This window comes from Typopeltis vanoorti, chromosome 23 (genome assembly GCF_054136105.1).
Source record: "Typopeltis vanoorti isolate ZY-2024b chromosome 23, IOZ_Tvanoo_1.0, whole genome shotgun sequence".
Classification (NCBI taxonomy): domain Eukaryota; kingdom Metazoa; phylum Arthropoda; class Arachnida; order Uropygi; family Thelyphonidae; genus Typopeltis; species Typopeltis vanoorti.
Window position 1 is genome coordinate 14,842,007 of NC_143571.1, and position 17,638 is coordinate 14,859,644.

The 17,638-nt window shown below is 34.0% G+C and overlaps 1 protein-coding gene across 1 annotated transcript in view; it reads right to left on the reverse strand.

Moving 5' to 3' along the window:
• The window catches only part of LOC150093641 (protein sneaky-like), a 43,944-nt gene extending 28,364 nt beyond the window's left edge, over positions 1-15,580 (reverse strand). Inside the window, exons 1-4 of the mRNA XM_090413114.1 lie at positions 15,481-15,580; positions 8,981-9,108; positions 6,751-6,905; positions 388-487 (exon numbers count right to left, since the gene is read on the reverse strand). Of these exons, the coding sequence (XP_090269240.1) occupies positions 388-487; positions 6,751-6,905; positions 8,981-9,108; positions 15,481-15,514 (417 nt within the window). The 5' untranslated portion in view covers positions 15,515-15,580. The remainder of the gene's footprint in view (positions 1-387; positions 488-6,750; positions 6,906-8,980; positions 9,109-15,480) is intronic.
• Between the last annotated feature and the right edge of the window lie 2,058 nt (positions 15,581-17,638).

The window sequence follows — 17,638 nt, forward strand, 5'->3', positions numbered from 1 at the left end:
CACGTTCATCTACACGACAAGCACTTCATTTTGCTAAACCCATACAGGGGATCGAGGGACATTTTTCCAATCGAAAATACATTAACGAATCACGCGAACCACGATTCACAGAACTGTTGCTTGTTTTCAGTATTAACAAATTCTTTACACACCGCATCCAATGACGACAATCTGAAAACAACAGTAAAAATGATAATTCTCTATCCCCGGACCAGACCAGTGAGTTTCTCCTAATTTTCAAATAACGTCGTCAGAGATTTCGTTGTTGTTTGTCATTTCAGCTCTAATTCCCAATTCGAAACAAAATTACTTTTACTGATTATTTACAGGTTTTTTTTTTCTTTTTTTTTTTCAATTTAGGTTTCGCATATCTCTAATTTTTCCTACCTGTTTTTTCCTGCGGGCATCAATATGTCGAAAGTAGGTAGTGATATAGATATTATCAAACTCGATTTTCCTTAGATAGTTGTCATTGTACTTGCGAGCACTAAAAAAAAAAAAAAAAAAAGGATAGAAATGCCAATGAAAAAAAAGGTTCGCCATGCATTACTAATATTTATCAACAATTTATGCCACAATAAAGGGATAAAACAAATGAACCATAACTGTCTATCAAATAGAGTAACGCATATTTTTTTAACGTTTCACTGAACACCCTCTTACCAATTCTGTTGAGGAAGAAGTGTTCTTTAGGTTGCACAGCTTGTTCTAATGTAGCAATTGCAACTCAAGATTGATTAAGGATGTATACATCGGTCTATTCTTGTTTCAGGTATTTCTGTGTTCAATGAAAATAAAAGATGAATTTTACATGCAATATTACTGGAATAAACCAGAAAATTCTAGGATTTCGTGAGCAAATAAGCAGGTTATCCTAATTGCATCCAAATAGGAAAATGTTTTGATTGGTTGTCATATAAAGAAATACGATTATAGCGGAAATACCCGAACTTAATCTTAACCTTCTTTCATAAATCTGCGCAACTCCGACTTCATTATATGCAGAGCTAATATGTTTCTCGACGGACAACACAATACAGATTTTCAAAGCATTTATTTTGCTTCTAGAGACAAACTTTGTTAAATAATCAATGAAAAAATACAAACACGAGAAAAGAATTTCGTGATAAACTGAAAGACTTTTTCTTTTGTAACGTTTCGATATAAATCCCATTCGTGGCAAATCTATGTAAGTCAATCCTCGCATTACAATAAGCTCTTTAACCCCTTAAACAGTGTTTAGTCTGAAAAAGCAACCAACCAACAAACAAAGGAACTAAATTGAAAGCGATCCTTTTAATGCAAGTGCCTGGACAGTTGCTTGGAATTTTATAAGTGTCTAAAGACAAAATGTATGCAAAAATTGCTCTGTGAAAGCATAATAAAGTCTTTCTAAAAATATGATCTTATCAATATAATAAGTTTCCATGGATTTAAAGAAATGCAAGTATTTCAATAATGTTTCTACTAATAATGCCCTTATACCACACATTTATACAATTTCTAATTAATAAATCAGATTAAGGCTAAACTTGGTAAAAGACATTATAAAGAGATTATATGTCAAATATTTCCAATAGGATTAATGGAATGGATTTTATTTATTTGTTTATTTATTTATATTTTGAAAAGACTATTTTCGAACACATTTAATATCCTCGAAAGAGGTTGTCATGTGTCGCTATTGACTTCCTTTTTATTATTTCGTAGCAGAAAAACTGAATCCGGAGTGTTTATGGAAGTTAATAAATATTATCTTCACGAAAAGAAATTATATACGCTAAATTATGTTAAAGAATATTTGCTAAAACTGAGTTGCAAACAAATATTGCATCCAAAGTTCGACTTTTGATTGTTCAAGTGTGTTTGAAAAGTTTTCAACATCGACAGAGATTATCACGAAAGCAAAATAAGTTTCAGGTATTTCGAAATAAACAACAACAACAACAACAACAACAAAAAAAAAAAAAAAAAAAAACATTCTAATACCCTTTTTTTGTTTTTGTCCAAGGGAGTAGGAGAAGCTGCTTTAGTCCAAACATTTGGAATCTGGTGGGCAGTCGGTCTTCAAAGCCATCATATATAGATGAGTCGATGACTTTGAAAATATCGAAAAAAAAAAAAAAAAAAAAAAAGAAAGAGCGATTGGAAGACAACTGCAACCATCTGGTGATCCTAAATCCCTTTCTTTGTCGGAAAAAAGTGACAGTTCTACAATTGATATATAGTGGAGTTAAAAACAAGAGTTTTCCAAAGGGGAAAACCCGAGATGCCCGCGCAAAAAATCGAACTGGGGAACTAGATGAGGGAAAAAAAAAAAAGGCCAAGAAAAAATTCTTCTAGTCGGTGAATTGCATCGAATATACAGTGATACTTCTTCTGGCGGTCTAGTATCATCAAACCAACACAGATATTTTAGTTTCAAGAAGTTCGAAACTGAAATGAATTAAAATAAAAAGGAAAAAAAAAGTTTCTAAAGCGAAGCGATTGCCATCCGAAAGACTTCACATTATGATAAGAGTCTCCTAATTAGCCGAAGTCCATCTTGTAGTTTCATGTTGAATTTTTTTATATTACAGTGATTGCTCTAACCTTCTTCTTGATGACACTTTAAAGTATCCTTCAGGTGCACGTTTTAACGTGAACTCTTGGAGTATCTGGTCATCTCACATCAGAGATGACCAGATACTGCATCAAAAAAAAAAAAAAAGCAGAAGCAAAACTAGTTGGTTTGGAAGAAAGAAATAAATGAAGTGTTTATATTTCACTTAATATTGAAATATTCAAGTATTTGGGGGATAAATAAATAAAACATGACCAAATATACTTTTTAATCAGCATTGAGATATCAATGTTGATAGAACACAGCAAACACGTCAGAATACAAACGAAATCCTCAAGAACAAAATGCCCTTGACAGTTTCATATAACCATTCTAAGTAAAATACAGGGGCGAATTCTCCATGCTTGCTGCGCAAGCTCATTAATTGGAAAAAAAAAAAAGTAACGTTTATTTGTTAATAAATGCATGCGTTTATAAGCATTCCATTTAGTCTTTTATTTTTGTAGACAGAAGACGTCTTAAGCTTGCGTGGAAATAATTGATGATTTCATCAATTATTGCCGCGCATCAAGTAGCTAAATTGAAAAAGATAGAATATCAATCTGTATGATTAAATGTACATAAATTTCTAAATATATAGTTTTAAATGGTCAGTAATTCATTATTCCGCTAATCAGACTTCAATCCCACCTCTCACTCCCTGAATGATAACAAGAGCGAATTTCTAGACCAGCATTCGCTCCTGGTAAAATAATTGTCCTTAAGTATAAATTTAGGCAAAATTCTTGTACCAGGGAATGCTAGTCCTGCAACTTCAGTTCACCTCTTTGGATTTGCTTGAGATATCTGCTGCGATGCTTTTAGAAATGATTCAAAATGAATGCCAACTCTTTCACAAAAGGCATATTTTCGGAAGCATCCCCTGCAGAGACTCTTCATGAATTTAAAATCGCCCGCTAGTACGTGATTCCTCAGAAAATGTAAAAATTATTCCTATCATTTAGCTATTTTATTCTCTCAATTCGTCTTGTTTTAAGGTTTGTAATATTAACAAAAAAAAAATATATTTGTCTTATAAATCTGCTACAAGTGTCAATGCGGTTGCTTTCTTCAGAATATCATTTTTTTTTTTTTTTTTTTGCAATGCAGGGACTCGAAGGCAGTTTGAATATCGGGATTTAATTAGGCCTAATCATTGTTTGATACGAGGGAATAATTACTTATTTCTATCTACTAGGAAATTCCCTGAACCATTAATGAAAGAAATTTTGGAATTTTTAGCTGCCTTACTTCATTGATTAGAAATGTTCATAATTGGAGCGCATTACTAGTCCTAAGATCTTTTCCATCTTCTACTGTTTTGAAACCAAGCCAAATAGTAAATTTTAGGTTTAAAAACCAAATGAAAAACTCCACATTTCAAACGATTAATATTAATAGATACTTCTCGGATTAACTTTCTGTTCAAATTTTCCTAAAGCAATAGCATTTTTCTCTTTGTTACTTATCCATCTCAAGTTGGTGTTGTTGGCAAACTTAAACATTGTACTTTTTTGATAAAAAGAAAAAGTGACAACACCGGTTCGGTTTCCTATCCTTCATTTAAATACATTCTTTGCACTTTCATAAAACGACAGAAGTGTTTTATTATTATTATTATAATTAGGTATCTCAAGGGGTCAAAGATTCATCGAGGGAGCCGTAGATCACCCACACCAGATGTCATACCTTCTATTAAACTCATTCACACTGAGTGCACTCACTACTTAAACAGGCAAACTGTCCCACTCACTGTTCTCAGAGAGAAAAATTTAGCTCTTACTCCTTTCTTAACTGCACACAATACCTTAACTTTCACGGACGTTACTTTGATCTTATCCCACTTTCCATATAATGAAAACTTTTATCAACTGATATCCTATAACGCCCTATCAGGAGTTTGTGGATCTCTATCATATCACCCCTGTCTACCAGTGTCTGCTGTCCACATCCTCTCAATATCCATGTAATCTAGTTTCCATCTTCCCGAAATCATCTTTGTAACTCTTCTTTGCAGCCTTTCCACAGCTTTTTTATCCATTTGGAATCTAGGAGACCAAATCTGCACACAGTAGTCCAAATGCGAGGGGTATCAAGGTCTTGTAAACAGGCAAAATGACTTCCACATCCTTATATGTCAATGTTCCTTTCAACATCGCAATTATTCTCTCAGTTGTATTTACAATTTTTGCTATGTGATCTTTGAACTTCAATTTCCTCTATCTACCATAACTCAAAGATGTCTAGTCTTGTTAGTTACTTCAAGCATAATCCCACCAATTAATTATGATATTGGATATTGCATCACACCCAAGTGCACAACTTTACACATTTACTAACATTGAATTGACAACCATTATCCTTTTCCCACACTTCCTGCCTATTCAAACGATATATATCAGTATCATCTCTGATTCTCCTGCCTATCTTTGTATCATCAGTAAACAACTGAAGATCTCCTGTCATCCCCTTTCAATATTATTAATGTATACATTAAATAACAATGGCCCAAGGACTGATCCCTGAGGTACGCCACCGATCACCTTGAATCTAACAGATTCGTATCCCCCATATATCACCTTCTGATACCTGTCCATCAGCCAACCACTTATCCAAATCTCTTCTCTAGTTTATACAACAGCTTTTTATGTGGTATCCTATAAATGGCTTAGCAAAGTCCAAGCGTATCATAATCCATTTCCTTTATCTAATTTGGCCGTAATACTGTATGATAAAATTTAACGCCTGCAAAACACAGTTTTGTATTATTTCCCACAAAAAAAACCCCATATTATCTCAGCCTTATCTTCGACAAAAACCAATCGCTCAAATCTCTAGGCAAGATGAGATCTCTCTCAATGGGATGATCTCAACATCAAGACTCTCTTGGCATAAACACATTATAACAGTTGCCTCCTCGGCATCCAAAAAAAAAAAAAAATAGAAAAATTTGACGCATTACTTTACCCGTGAATAGCTGTTAACCCTGTACAAATCATGAATCCGCTCATCCATCGAGTACTGTTCGCACTTCCGGGAAGACGCCCCTAAGAGCAATCAGACTGATTAACGACTCCTCTCTTACCAACTCACTCCCGCACAGGCATCTAGTATCTATCACATGCATCTTCTATAAATGTTTCCATGGTAAATGTTCATCAATTCATCAAACAATCATTAATATCCCCTCTCTTTCTACCATATTCATTGAAACACGTGCGGCTACTACCCCACATCTCTTCACAGGCAAACTCATAGAACAAGTTTCTCCTCCTCCATTCCTACTGCTTCTGTATTCTGGAACGGCCTTCCCTCCCATGTGTTTCCCATTTTATCGTTATGAAACCTTTCTGTTAATCTCTCTGTTTCTTTCTCTTTAGTAAATAACAGACGAAAGATAAGAGATTTTAGCCAATCTCTCATCTTTCAAGGACTTCAAAATCACAATATATCTTTCCGTTTTCACTATTTTTTACAGATGTAGGTTTTTTTTTTTTTATAATGAATCTGAAACCGTTATTTTCTTAATATTTACGGCAAGGATCTGTTAAAGATAAACGATGATTATATTATATAATCTTTTGCAAGGATAAATAATGCTAACTAGTAGATTTTTCTATGATAAATACTTCAAGGTTGGATTGTATCATCTCTTACGAACCTTCTTTAACCACTGGAATAAAGATCAATAGCGCAGTTAGCTAGTTACTCAAATACTCATCGTTTTGAGCAGAAATAGACAATTATGGCCAATTATATTCTTTAGTCAGCGCTAATTATCATTTATGGATTTTAATTATAATTTTATTTAGTCTAAAAGTATTCCAAACGAACCCCGGAAAAATGGTAAATACATACAACTTTCATTGATTAGTTAAAGAATTTACAGATGAATGGAGGTTTAAGCAGGGAAACCACAATGTTCAGTGCAATACGTTTAAGCTTACCTCTATTAATAGCTATGGTTATAACCTACTATCTCTCTCTCTAAGTAATTCGGCAATGTGAAATTATTCGAATGAGGATATTTAGTTGACACTTATAATATAATCAGAAAATTAGTAAACTATTATTTTCAACACGATACTTTCCGATTTCTACACAAGGGAAAGTGAGATTTGGTTATAAGAGATGGAAGTGATACTCACAGATTGAACACATGGATGAACATGAGCGTCAACAGGCGGTCCATTAAACTCATCATAAAATCAAAATTCTTTTTTCGTATGTTAAACTGATATTCGATAGCATTCCCAACATCTTCAGGGGTGACTTGGTCTACTTGTTCCTCTGTTAGTACCAGCTGCGAGAAAATGAAACACATAAAACAATAGCATTAATGAAAGCTGTTATTAGAAGGAAAAAACAACAAAAAGAATGGACTTATTTTAAAAGGTTTCCGACTGTACTGAAATATACAAGAAATTTAATCACTTACTAATGAGGTTTCACCTAAAATTATTTATTATAACTTTCGACTAAAGGAAAAGTGCAACAAATTGCAACCAGAGGGCGATAGAAACATTAGTTTGTAATAGATTGAATCTTAGTATTTTTTTTTTTTTTTTTTTCACGTTTCGGTGGTTGTGTAATAGTTAAAGGTTTTTATGTCAAGTTAATCTTCGTTACACAAAACATAACACGTCCGTTCAGGTTAAATTTAGCGAGTCATAGCTGGATATCTGATGAAGAGTTTCTCTCATCAGCACTTGAGAAATGGGATGGTAAAAGAGGTCAGAGTACACTTACTTTTAACATCATCTAATCAAGCATTACCGAAGCGTTTGCTGGTGGCCAAAGCAGAATACAGTAAACATAATACTGCATTCTGTCCTACTTCCGAAAAAAAAAAATTATAAATGATTGGGTGTGAAACTTCTAATTAATTGTCACTACCACGAACTGAGTTATTATTATTGTTATTATTCCGGAATAAATTCACATACAGATATATACGTGATTTAATAGTGTAAAATAATTTACGCAGTCTGGTATGTGGTGCTTTTCAAGATTTGCCTGTTTACTTGCAGGGAGTACCTTTCTACTTTTGTCTAACAACTGCTTACTCATCTCTGTTTGAAAGAAGAAGAAGAAAAAAGGCCCCGTTTGTCACAAACCTCGACTGTCTGATAGTAAACTAGTCAACATGGCAGTTTTGTAGATCATACATACTGTAGATCAGCGATAGTGAACTTATGGCACGAATGACAAATGTAGCGAAAGACGATATTTGTTGGAGGGCCACCGAAACGTAAAAATAACCTCCCTTTGGAATAAACTTATGTTTTAAATGAGGTCTATGTTTGTAAATAAAGAATGGTTTGGCATCACACACACACCAATTTAGGTAAATTTCAATTTAAGGTTTTTCTAAAGACTTTTATTTATTTATTTAAATAAATAAGTAATTTAATATTTGAAACAGAACATTTTGTTTTTATTTAAACTAAGAAAATATTTATTTTTCGAAACAGAAAATCAAAGACAAAAATGGATGCGAAAAAGAACTATTTTATTAGTTAGTTCCTGAATTTTTTTTTAATTTATGAAGGATGAAAAATCTATATTTCAAAGCAAGTAATCCTACCACTTGATAGGAATTTTCAGTTTTTGTATTGATTATAAAGAATTACCGATTGAATTTTAATTTTTTACTGAACTCATAGTAACCTTATAGTAAACCTTATAAATGTTTATAAAATTTCAATAATATTTATACATTTAAAAATATTTACGAATAATTATGACTTTAAAAAACTGGCTGAACCTGTCAAAATTTCCTTTCTTCACTTTTAATATGTAACGAATCTACTTTATTCGGTAGGAATACAGTTTATACACAATTCCTTAGGAAATGTATATAAATATCACAAAATTCAGTTATTAATGTTTCGTTTTATTAAATAAAGATGATTTAATACGATTATCCGACGTTGCAAATCTTTAGAATATGAATACTGGGGTTGGGATATAGTTGGCTAATTCGCGAAGACAAACCCAGCAGGAGGATAAGTTTCACATCACCCTGCTTATTGGAAGAAGAAGGGTGATGAAGAAGGTATTATTGAAGACGGTATCTTCCATCTAATGACGTTCACAAATAATTATGATGCCATGGTACAGTTGGAAGCAGCTTTTTTTTTGGGGGGGGGGGGATCCATTAAAGGATCTTCTCATTAACGTACGTAGTACAGATGTCAGTAACACAACAAATGATTTGCACTCGCATAAATCAATACCATATTAGTAATCATTGCTTATTATTGAGAAACTTTTATTTAGATTCGTCTCCTTTCTAAGCCTGAAATGAGAAAAGTCAATAAATCAGTATTACAGGTATGATGTAATGGCAAAACGCTTTCATTATGTATATGTTACCTTGTACTGCATCTTCACTTCGAAGTTCTTGTTGAATTCATTGTTTACTGCATCTGCTGTTTCAACACTTTCTCCAAAACCGGGATTCATTACTTTATTAGCTTCACATGCCCGACGACCACCAAAAGCTAACAAAATAAAGATAACTGTGTTAAATAATATCGAAATAGGAACTTTCAATTAATTTTGTGATATTTTTTAAAGTATAGTAGAACAACACACCGTCATTGTTACAGCAGACGAACTTTTCTTGTGGTTTGAAATAAAAATAAACACGCGATTTTTTTTTATAACATAGAGGTCGCTTTCGCACATCCATTTCGATTAATTGTTAAAAACATCACGTAAATCGAAGAATCAATAAAATACAAATGAGACTGAATTAAAATATCAACGTGTTACTAGAAAGGAATTAATCTGTCTCTGATAAGCAAAACTTGACAGATTTAATTAGACTGACTTTTGTCATTTCTCTCTCTCTTAGAGAAATTTGTAATAACAGTTGATTTTAAATGGAACTTCACTGTTGGAAGGCATACAATGCAAACATTCATTCCATTGAATTATTTTATGCTGGCCATAGCACAAAAGATACCATCTGTCCTACTTTCAATAGCGTTCTATAACCACCGAAGGATGGATAAGAACGTGACTGGGTCAGACAAAACTGATATTACGAACATATTTTGTGCTGTCAAGAAAATACGCTAAAGGTTGAATAAGTTCACACAAATGATTTAAAATCTCTCATATCTTGAATTACAAAGAATGCTTTGTCAAAACGAACAGGAGAGGAGGGGAGGGTAAAGGAAGCAGAAAAAAAAAAAAAACAGAAAAAGAAACACAAGAAAACCAAAGTTTGATAAATAGAGTTTACAAAGATTAAACTATATTTGACTTCTTAATAACTAATGGCAATTTTCAATAATGTTGATAACCGGACATGACGTCAATCCTATACGTATACATCAAAAGTCTATATTTGTCTGTGACGTATTCAGTTTCGGTAAAGAATAACGACTGGTTAGAGCCATTAATAACTATTGAGTGTTATTCACCCTAATAGCTATCGTATTATTGTACGACGATTACGTAACAACTGGGTCGGTTCGATCTTCACCCCCCCCCTCCCCAGGTACATCCGGCATTTAATATTTACTTTGAACAAGGATGCGGAAAAGAATTGTTGTGGTAATAGGAATAAATGGATTAATGCGAGCTCCTTTTATGTACAATGTAAATTCAACTCGACATTTCTTAGCATGAAGTGAACAAACCGCAGGTGCATTGAAGGGATACTAACGATAATAACTTTATTAAAAGATACATTTTTATTTTACTATAGCTACATTTATTATTAAAGAAAATGTCGCCATTGACAATGTTTTGCTCTAATTAACAGATCTTCTCCGGAGAGATGCTTTTAAATATTTGTGTATAATTATGTCTTTGCTAATGGGTACAGTCTCAGCCGCAGGTTTGAAAATGTGTGTTTATCTTCAAATAACTGGCTAATCGAACTTATTCGGTAGTTAGCCTATATAAATGGAAACCCAATTGTCGTTTTGCAGTAAGGTCAGAACAAGGTCAAGCCAATGGCTCTTAGGGATATTTGTTCTTTTGGACGTCAAGTCCATTTGGACTGAAGTTTTCCAATATTTTTAATATGTGAAAGGTTGAATGTGTTTGTTTAGGTAATACATCCGATAATTAATATTTAATTAAATAGAGAAGTTAAATCATAATTTAATACTCTCGGTTTTGTTAAGTAATACTTTTAAGAATTTTTTAGGATTTTCGTATTATTCTAAAAATCAATTAAATTCTTTATAAATTTAATTGGTTTTGTGGATACGAACTAATTAAAACTTAGCTTATAATTAAAAAAAATAACGATTCGTTCGTGCTTTTTTTCACGTATTAAAAACGAAATGCAAGAATAATTGAAACATGAAGTAATTAAAACTTATTGTCGCAGCCGATTGGACAACTGATTGAGTACTGCATTCCTACCGACATGAACATCCCAAGTAATTTCATTGAAATCACTGGAAGCGATTCGTCCGCTGAAGACAGAAATTGCGTCAAGGATATTAAAGGAGGTAAAAAAAAAAATAATAATAATAAATAACATTTACCGAAGTTCTGGAATCTAACATTAAATGTTAAAAATTGTATTGTTTTGCTAGTATTGTTCAGAACGTCATTGCTAGGAAACTGCAACGCAACAATCGTCTGCTGGAAACAAAAAAGTATGTACATGTAAAAGAACCATTTTACTTGAGGTCGAGATATTTTTAGAGACAGCTCACAATTCTTGGAACGATCGCATATTCTAAATTATTATCTAACTTGAAAACAGGATTCACAGAAAACTACCGAAGCATGTGAACTAAGGAAACACAACCCTCGACACGTACATACGAAAAAACTTAGCGTCCGTCCCCTTAGCACACGCGCCTCTTTTTCGGAACTAACCAGCATCTCCCCCCCCCCCCCAACCTCTCTCTCCTGGACAACTTTCGAAGGTGCAATATCGCACACAATAACAGCACGCGGGCACGTGCTGCAGAGATTGCAATGTCGTAAAGCTTCCGGCGATGGGCTTACCAGCCGTCACTTTATCTTCGCCAATCCCAACGGCACGAGGCCGTGACTCGCCTGTCGTCGACAAAAGGAAGAGGGGTGGGGGTGGGGGTGGTAAAGAGAAGGTTGAAGGAGAGAGAGAGAGAGAGAAATGACGTCACGTGACGTCTATCGACTAAACCCTGAACTCGTTTTTCTCTCCACCTCCCCTCCGCTTCGCCACTATTGCCTCAGCTTAAAACTGCCTTGTCGGATTGTGCCGTAGAGGCTGCTCTTCGGACGCTACTGTGTGCGCGTGCATACGCTGCTCGGTATTAACCTTCGAACTACGTGCGCCGCTGTCTTATCTGGTATAGCTGACGGGTTGAATAGGCCCCGATAGCACTCTATTAGTGTCAAGTACACCGCGCAGATCTTCAAATCAGGAAGGATGATGGCGGTTAACAAAAAAAAAAAAAGACCCAGTTTCCTTCATCATTGTTTTTTTGGTGTGTTAAGACACTGTGGATAATATTACATTGTTGGTATGATGGCATCCTGAGATTAACGCACATTTCTCCCCCTTTTTTTTTCATTTTAAAATGAAAAAAAAAATTATTACATCAGTCGATGACGTCATACATTAGGATGATATCACCGGCCATCTGGAGTTTCCACTGACTAATACTGAGGCAAATAATAATGAAGGTTTGATAGTGGACTACCCTCTCTTCTTAGGTTTTATAATGGTCTATGCTTGTATAATTCTAAAACTTCAATCCGTTTTGTGTTTAAGATTACTTTATTAAATCGCTAATAATCAGGCGCAATATTTTCTGGTGTGTGTGTGTGTGTGTTTATTATTGTTCTGGTGATTATTATTACTCTGGTGTAATTTGCGGTTATTGTGGGTGAATTCTATTAATAATGAAGATGAAAATCAGTTGTTGCATATTTTTCAATTAAAAATCTCTGCTTACTGCCTTTTTACTGAATTTAGGCAGACAATCTCTGAAGAAGAATAGGTAGAACCATTGCTAAATTTAGGCATGTAGTCTCTGGATAAGAATAGGCAGAAACGGTAGATAAACTGTCATCGATGGAGTACTGTTGCGTCATAAATCGTGTGTTTAAAGAAAATATTTCTCTAGCAAAACATCGATATTTTGCTAGAGAAATAATCCTTCGCATCTGATTAACTCAGCCTATAATTCAACAGTCAGAACTGTAAAATTTTGCTAAAATTATATATTTTGAAATGTTATTTCATAGCGAATATTCAGCATTAGAAGCAATTGCTAAGATATGAAGCGTTAGTAGACAGATTAGGCTAACTCAGGAATGCTCTCCATCATCCAAAGAGAGCTAGTCGTCCGTCTCATTAGGGAACAGAGCCAACGTAAACACTAAAAAACGAAACTAAGTTCATTGCCTAGAATACCTTTACGACGATTTTATAAACCTTATCAATGGAGCAAAAAAAAAAAAAAAAAGAAAGAAAGAAATCATAAAAAATAATAATTGAAACCAAGATTCATTATAGCTGTATCGACAATGGTCTTTGTGTTCCCTTCTTCTTTTCCTCTCAAAGCAACTCCCACACGCAAATCCTGGAGATAAAAATAACGATCCTCACCTTCAGTTGCTGGGGTAACATGAGGGCTGTGTCAATGACAACAATTTATAACGGCATTGCCCTCTGTACTGTTTATACGTTACCATAGCATTAAAGGTAGGTTGGCACTTAGCTCTGTACCAACACAACGTCCCTGATCTCTTTTGCATGTTTAGTTCGTTTGCTCAGGTGAATATCTGCAAGTCATGATGGTGGGAGGTCGTTTCTGTACTCACAACACAGTCACAGGTTTTTGCTCGTAACGTCATGAATAAGAGCAGCAATAGTGTGTGTGTATATGTGTGTAACGTTCAGCTGACTTGACGTCACAGCTGGGTATGATCCAACTTCCTTGAAAATCGTAAAGTTAGTATGCATTTCAGGAAACCTATTTGCTATTATCGGTAGTGTGCCCACAAGGCTAACAACCGGTTTTGCCATGTATGAACGTGTACTAACTCTCGACACTAGATGGCGCAACCGTTTTTGTACCTATACTTATATGCAAACTTAACCATCAGTCATAGCACACGGCTCACGATATATTCGGAACTGCGCAACAACTCGATGACGTCAAAACCTGTCGAGTGAACCTAGTAACAGCTGTTCGGGATGAATGCAAACACAAAGGGATACGTCACGTGGCTTTTTCGATATGAGGCATTAATTTTGAAGTACCGTAAGTATGCATTTCCCTCCAAGTGCGTTTTTTTTTTTAAGTGTTATGGTGTTCCAAAGTTCCAGTTAGGTATAGGATGTTGAGATTTAAATAAATAAATCGCATACTTTTTTATGGGAGGGGGGGGATTCAGCACGAGTGCGTAACCATTGTTATAGCAGACGACGCAATAGCAGATATTGCAATCGCACTTCCATACAAGCATTTCCTCTGTCACTAAACTCAGCTTTTTGCGTGTAATTACCCAAGCGATTTATAAAAGGAAACAGAGACTTAAAACCTAGTCCAATAACCGGATGACAGTATTTTTACCTGCTGGGGAAAGCTTGATAAGTAGTAAGAAACTCAACGTTGATTTTTTTTTTTTTTTTGTTTCCTCTTTTAAGAGGCTGGCATGCATCCAGAATGTTACACGGCCAAAAGTAAAGAGTATCTAAACAATTCTTTGTTACCCACCATCTTTCGGTATGTCTATTTAAATAAATTGTTCTTCCTCCTATGCGCAAGCCACTAGAGGTTTGTTGCAGCCTTCGCGTGAAACTCTTCTAGAATGACGTATTTTAACAATGAGTCTGCATTTGAGTTATATTTGCTGTTTCACAGAATTTAAAAATGAATCAGAGCATTTTTCCCTTACGAAATTCATATTTGTTTTTTAAAAAATAGATCTGCTAGGCAATGCTTTTTATAATTAATATATATATATATATATATATATATATATTTTTTTTTTTTTTTGAAGACAAAAACTTTTAAGAAGAAATACACTTTTAAAATTCACATTAATTAATTATTCAAAAACACAAGAATATTCCTATTCACATCAAAAAAGCGACAATGCTTTTCATATTCCCCGTTATCTGTAGAAGAAAATGTATGAATGGAATATATAAAGCTATAAGCTCTGATCATGGAAGGAGGGTAACAGCAATATAAGCTCTGATCATGGAAGGAGGGTAACAGCAATAGCCGCACCTCAGTTAAAAACTTCGTTGGCTACATCATTGCCATCCGTTAATATGTTTTTAATTGTCGTCAAATTATCATGAGTAACATGAGATAAATATCTTGGTGTCGCAACAATCTACGTATTTTGGCTAATTGTTTTCAAAATAACACAAATATTATTGTTGTAAATAATAACGATTATTATGTACAATTTTATTTATAAGTTATTCTTGTCAAATTTTTAAGTTATGTATTATTATGCTAAGCAAATAACTTGTGTAAAATATTAGCATGCAGAAGAAGTCGAAAACAAATAATTTTTATAGCTGACAAGGTTTACTTCCTTTTCCAAACCAAGCTAAAAAAATCAAACATATTTTATTGATCTTGTTATGAAATACTTTATATTATTATTATTTTCTATGGAAACATGTTTTCTACTCTCTCCCCCAAATATTAATCTGAAATTAAAATTGATCAGAAATACACCTTAATAATTCTTTTATCTGACTGTGTGAAATATGCATACTCAGTGATAGCCACAAAATTCTGATGTCATCAAACAATCAACTTTTTTTAAAAAAAAAAACTTAGGATTAGTCATCTCTTATTCATAGATGACGCTACATTTCTTGCATCAGTTATGATTGCTATGCTGTCGCCATCTAGTGATACGTACAGAAAATTACTTACCTTTAACCAAATCACAAATAAAATTTAATTTCATTGGCCAGCAAAGAAGATAACCAACAATAGGGATTTTGCTGAGACATCTGTCGTAGGATTTTTGAAATTTTTCTCTACATTCATTCGCACCCTCCGTAAATACTTCTGAAATATCAAAGAAAAACAAAATTAGTTTTAAGAAATTTTTAAGAATTAAATTTTTATTTTTTAAATTAAAATTGTATTAGTATTTTTATAGCAAATCTTCAAGCTAGTATTAATAAATCAGTGTAATACGGTAATAAATTATGTTTTTTTTTTCTTTCAGAGTCCGAGTCCTATAGGCGCATAAACTAAGACGGATTGTGGAGCAAATTATTTTTGAACCCCATGCAAAAATGTTCTGAAACCCCTCTATATTAGAACTGCTGGTGGTTGAGGATCGAATAATATTCAAGGGATGTTCTTATATATAATCTATGTACTTGAGTGTTTTTTACAGATTATCAGAACCAATCGGCCTTTGTTAGACAAAACAGCACTCCGTAGAAGGTTACTTCCGGTTCTGTCTTCCTTTTTAAGGACTATGTTTGTGTAACTTCAGTTATCTCTGAGAGAATCATGTCATGGAAGGCGAGTCTTCCCAAAATATATACTGGATGGGTGGATGAGAATTATAGCGGCGCCAAGAAAAGGGGAAAATAATTTCGTTTCTATTTGATTGAAATCGCAAAACAAACTAGTCTACGATTTTAATTTTTTCCCCTCCATCTAGCTTAGCTAAACAATTAGGAAATATTCATACAATTAAGTTATGGAAACAATTTTTTCTTTTTTTTTTTTTAAAATCTTGAAATAAAATTAATTCTGAGGTTTAAATTTTCTACATATAGAACAGAAGAGGTGGCACACTTGTTTCGTTCTTAATGAAAATATATTTAATATTTTTTAAATCAGAAGATTAAAGTTAAAATCGATGATACATAAATACAAATCATTAATAATGTACTCTGGCTGATCAGTTAACTAAAAACTCCAACATCGCGTTTCGTGAATAGCTGGAGGTAACTCTAAGCCATTCTTATAGAAGTAACAGCAATAAGTATGTACTACCCTTGACCAGCCAGGGTAGTACACTCCATGGGTATATACATCAGGGAGTGAGATAGCCAAGAAGGCTGACTGGTTTACTATATTTTCGTTTCTTAATTCCTACGTACATTAACTCAGTTTTGAGGAACAAATAAAGCAAATCAGTCAGCCTTCTTGGCTATCTCACTCCCTGATATATACCCATGTGGCCTGAATTTTAGTTTCCTCTCTTTGCCCTATAGGTCGTGGGTTTGAATTCCATTATGGGCATGGATACTTGTCAATGTCTTGAGGAAGGAGATGAATTTTTTTACTGGATGCAAGGCCAGTATCCCGCTTATTGGAGACTTGAAAAGTTCCATTTTTGATCTCTAGAGCAGGCTTTCAGAATTATGTAAAATAAATAAATAAAAATATGAAAAGTTTAGCCCATTCGACAATATCCACGTATTTTAGATTTACAACCTGTCATGAGTGAGATAATTAATATTTCCATATTAATGGAAATAGACAACAACAAAGGTGGTATGGTGGGGGAGCCAGTTGAATAAATTTATATGGAATAAGAAATAAAATAGCCAAACCAGCAGTATATTGGTTTGGCAAATAAGTTAGTTCGGTTTTTCAGAGTGAAATGAAACACATATAATACATACTAGTCAGTTATATATTGACCCTCTTTATCAATGACCTCTTGACATCTGTCCACCAACTTCATTACGCCGCGTTCATAAAACCCTTGAGGTTTACTGGCGAAGAACTGATCCAGGTGTCTTTTGACAGCCTCCTCATTAGCGAAGGTTTTCCCGTTCAAAGAATTCTGTAACGATCGCAATAAGTGGTAATCGGAAGGTGTCAGGTCCGGTGAATACGGAGGATGCGCAATACAAAACAGTGTTCAAACCAGTTTTAATGAATGGATCGGAGAGTTGGGTTAGAAATAAAGCACTCGAGACCACTAAGACTAAATACCACTGATATGAGAGTTCGGAAAAAAATTAGGGGAGTGAACAGATAGCATAAATGCCAGAATCACATTAAAAATGAGGATATAAAGAAAGAACGTGACATTGTCAGCATTCAAGAATGTGCG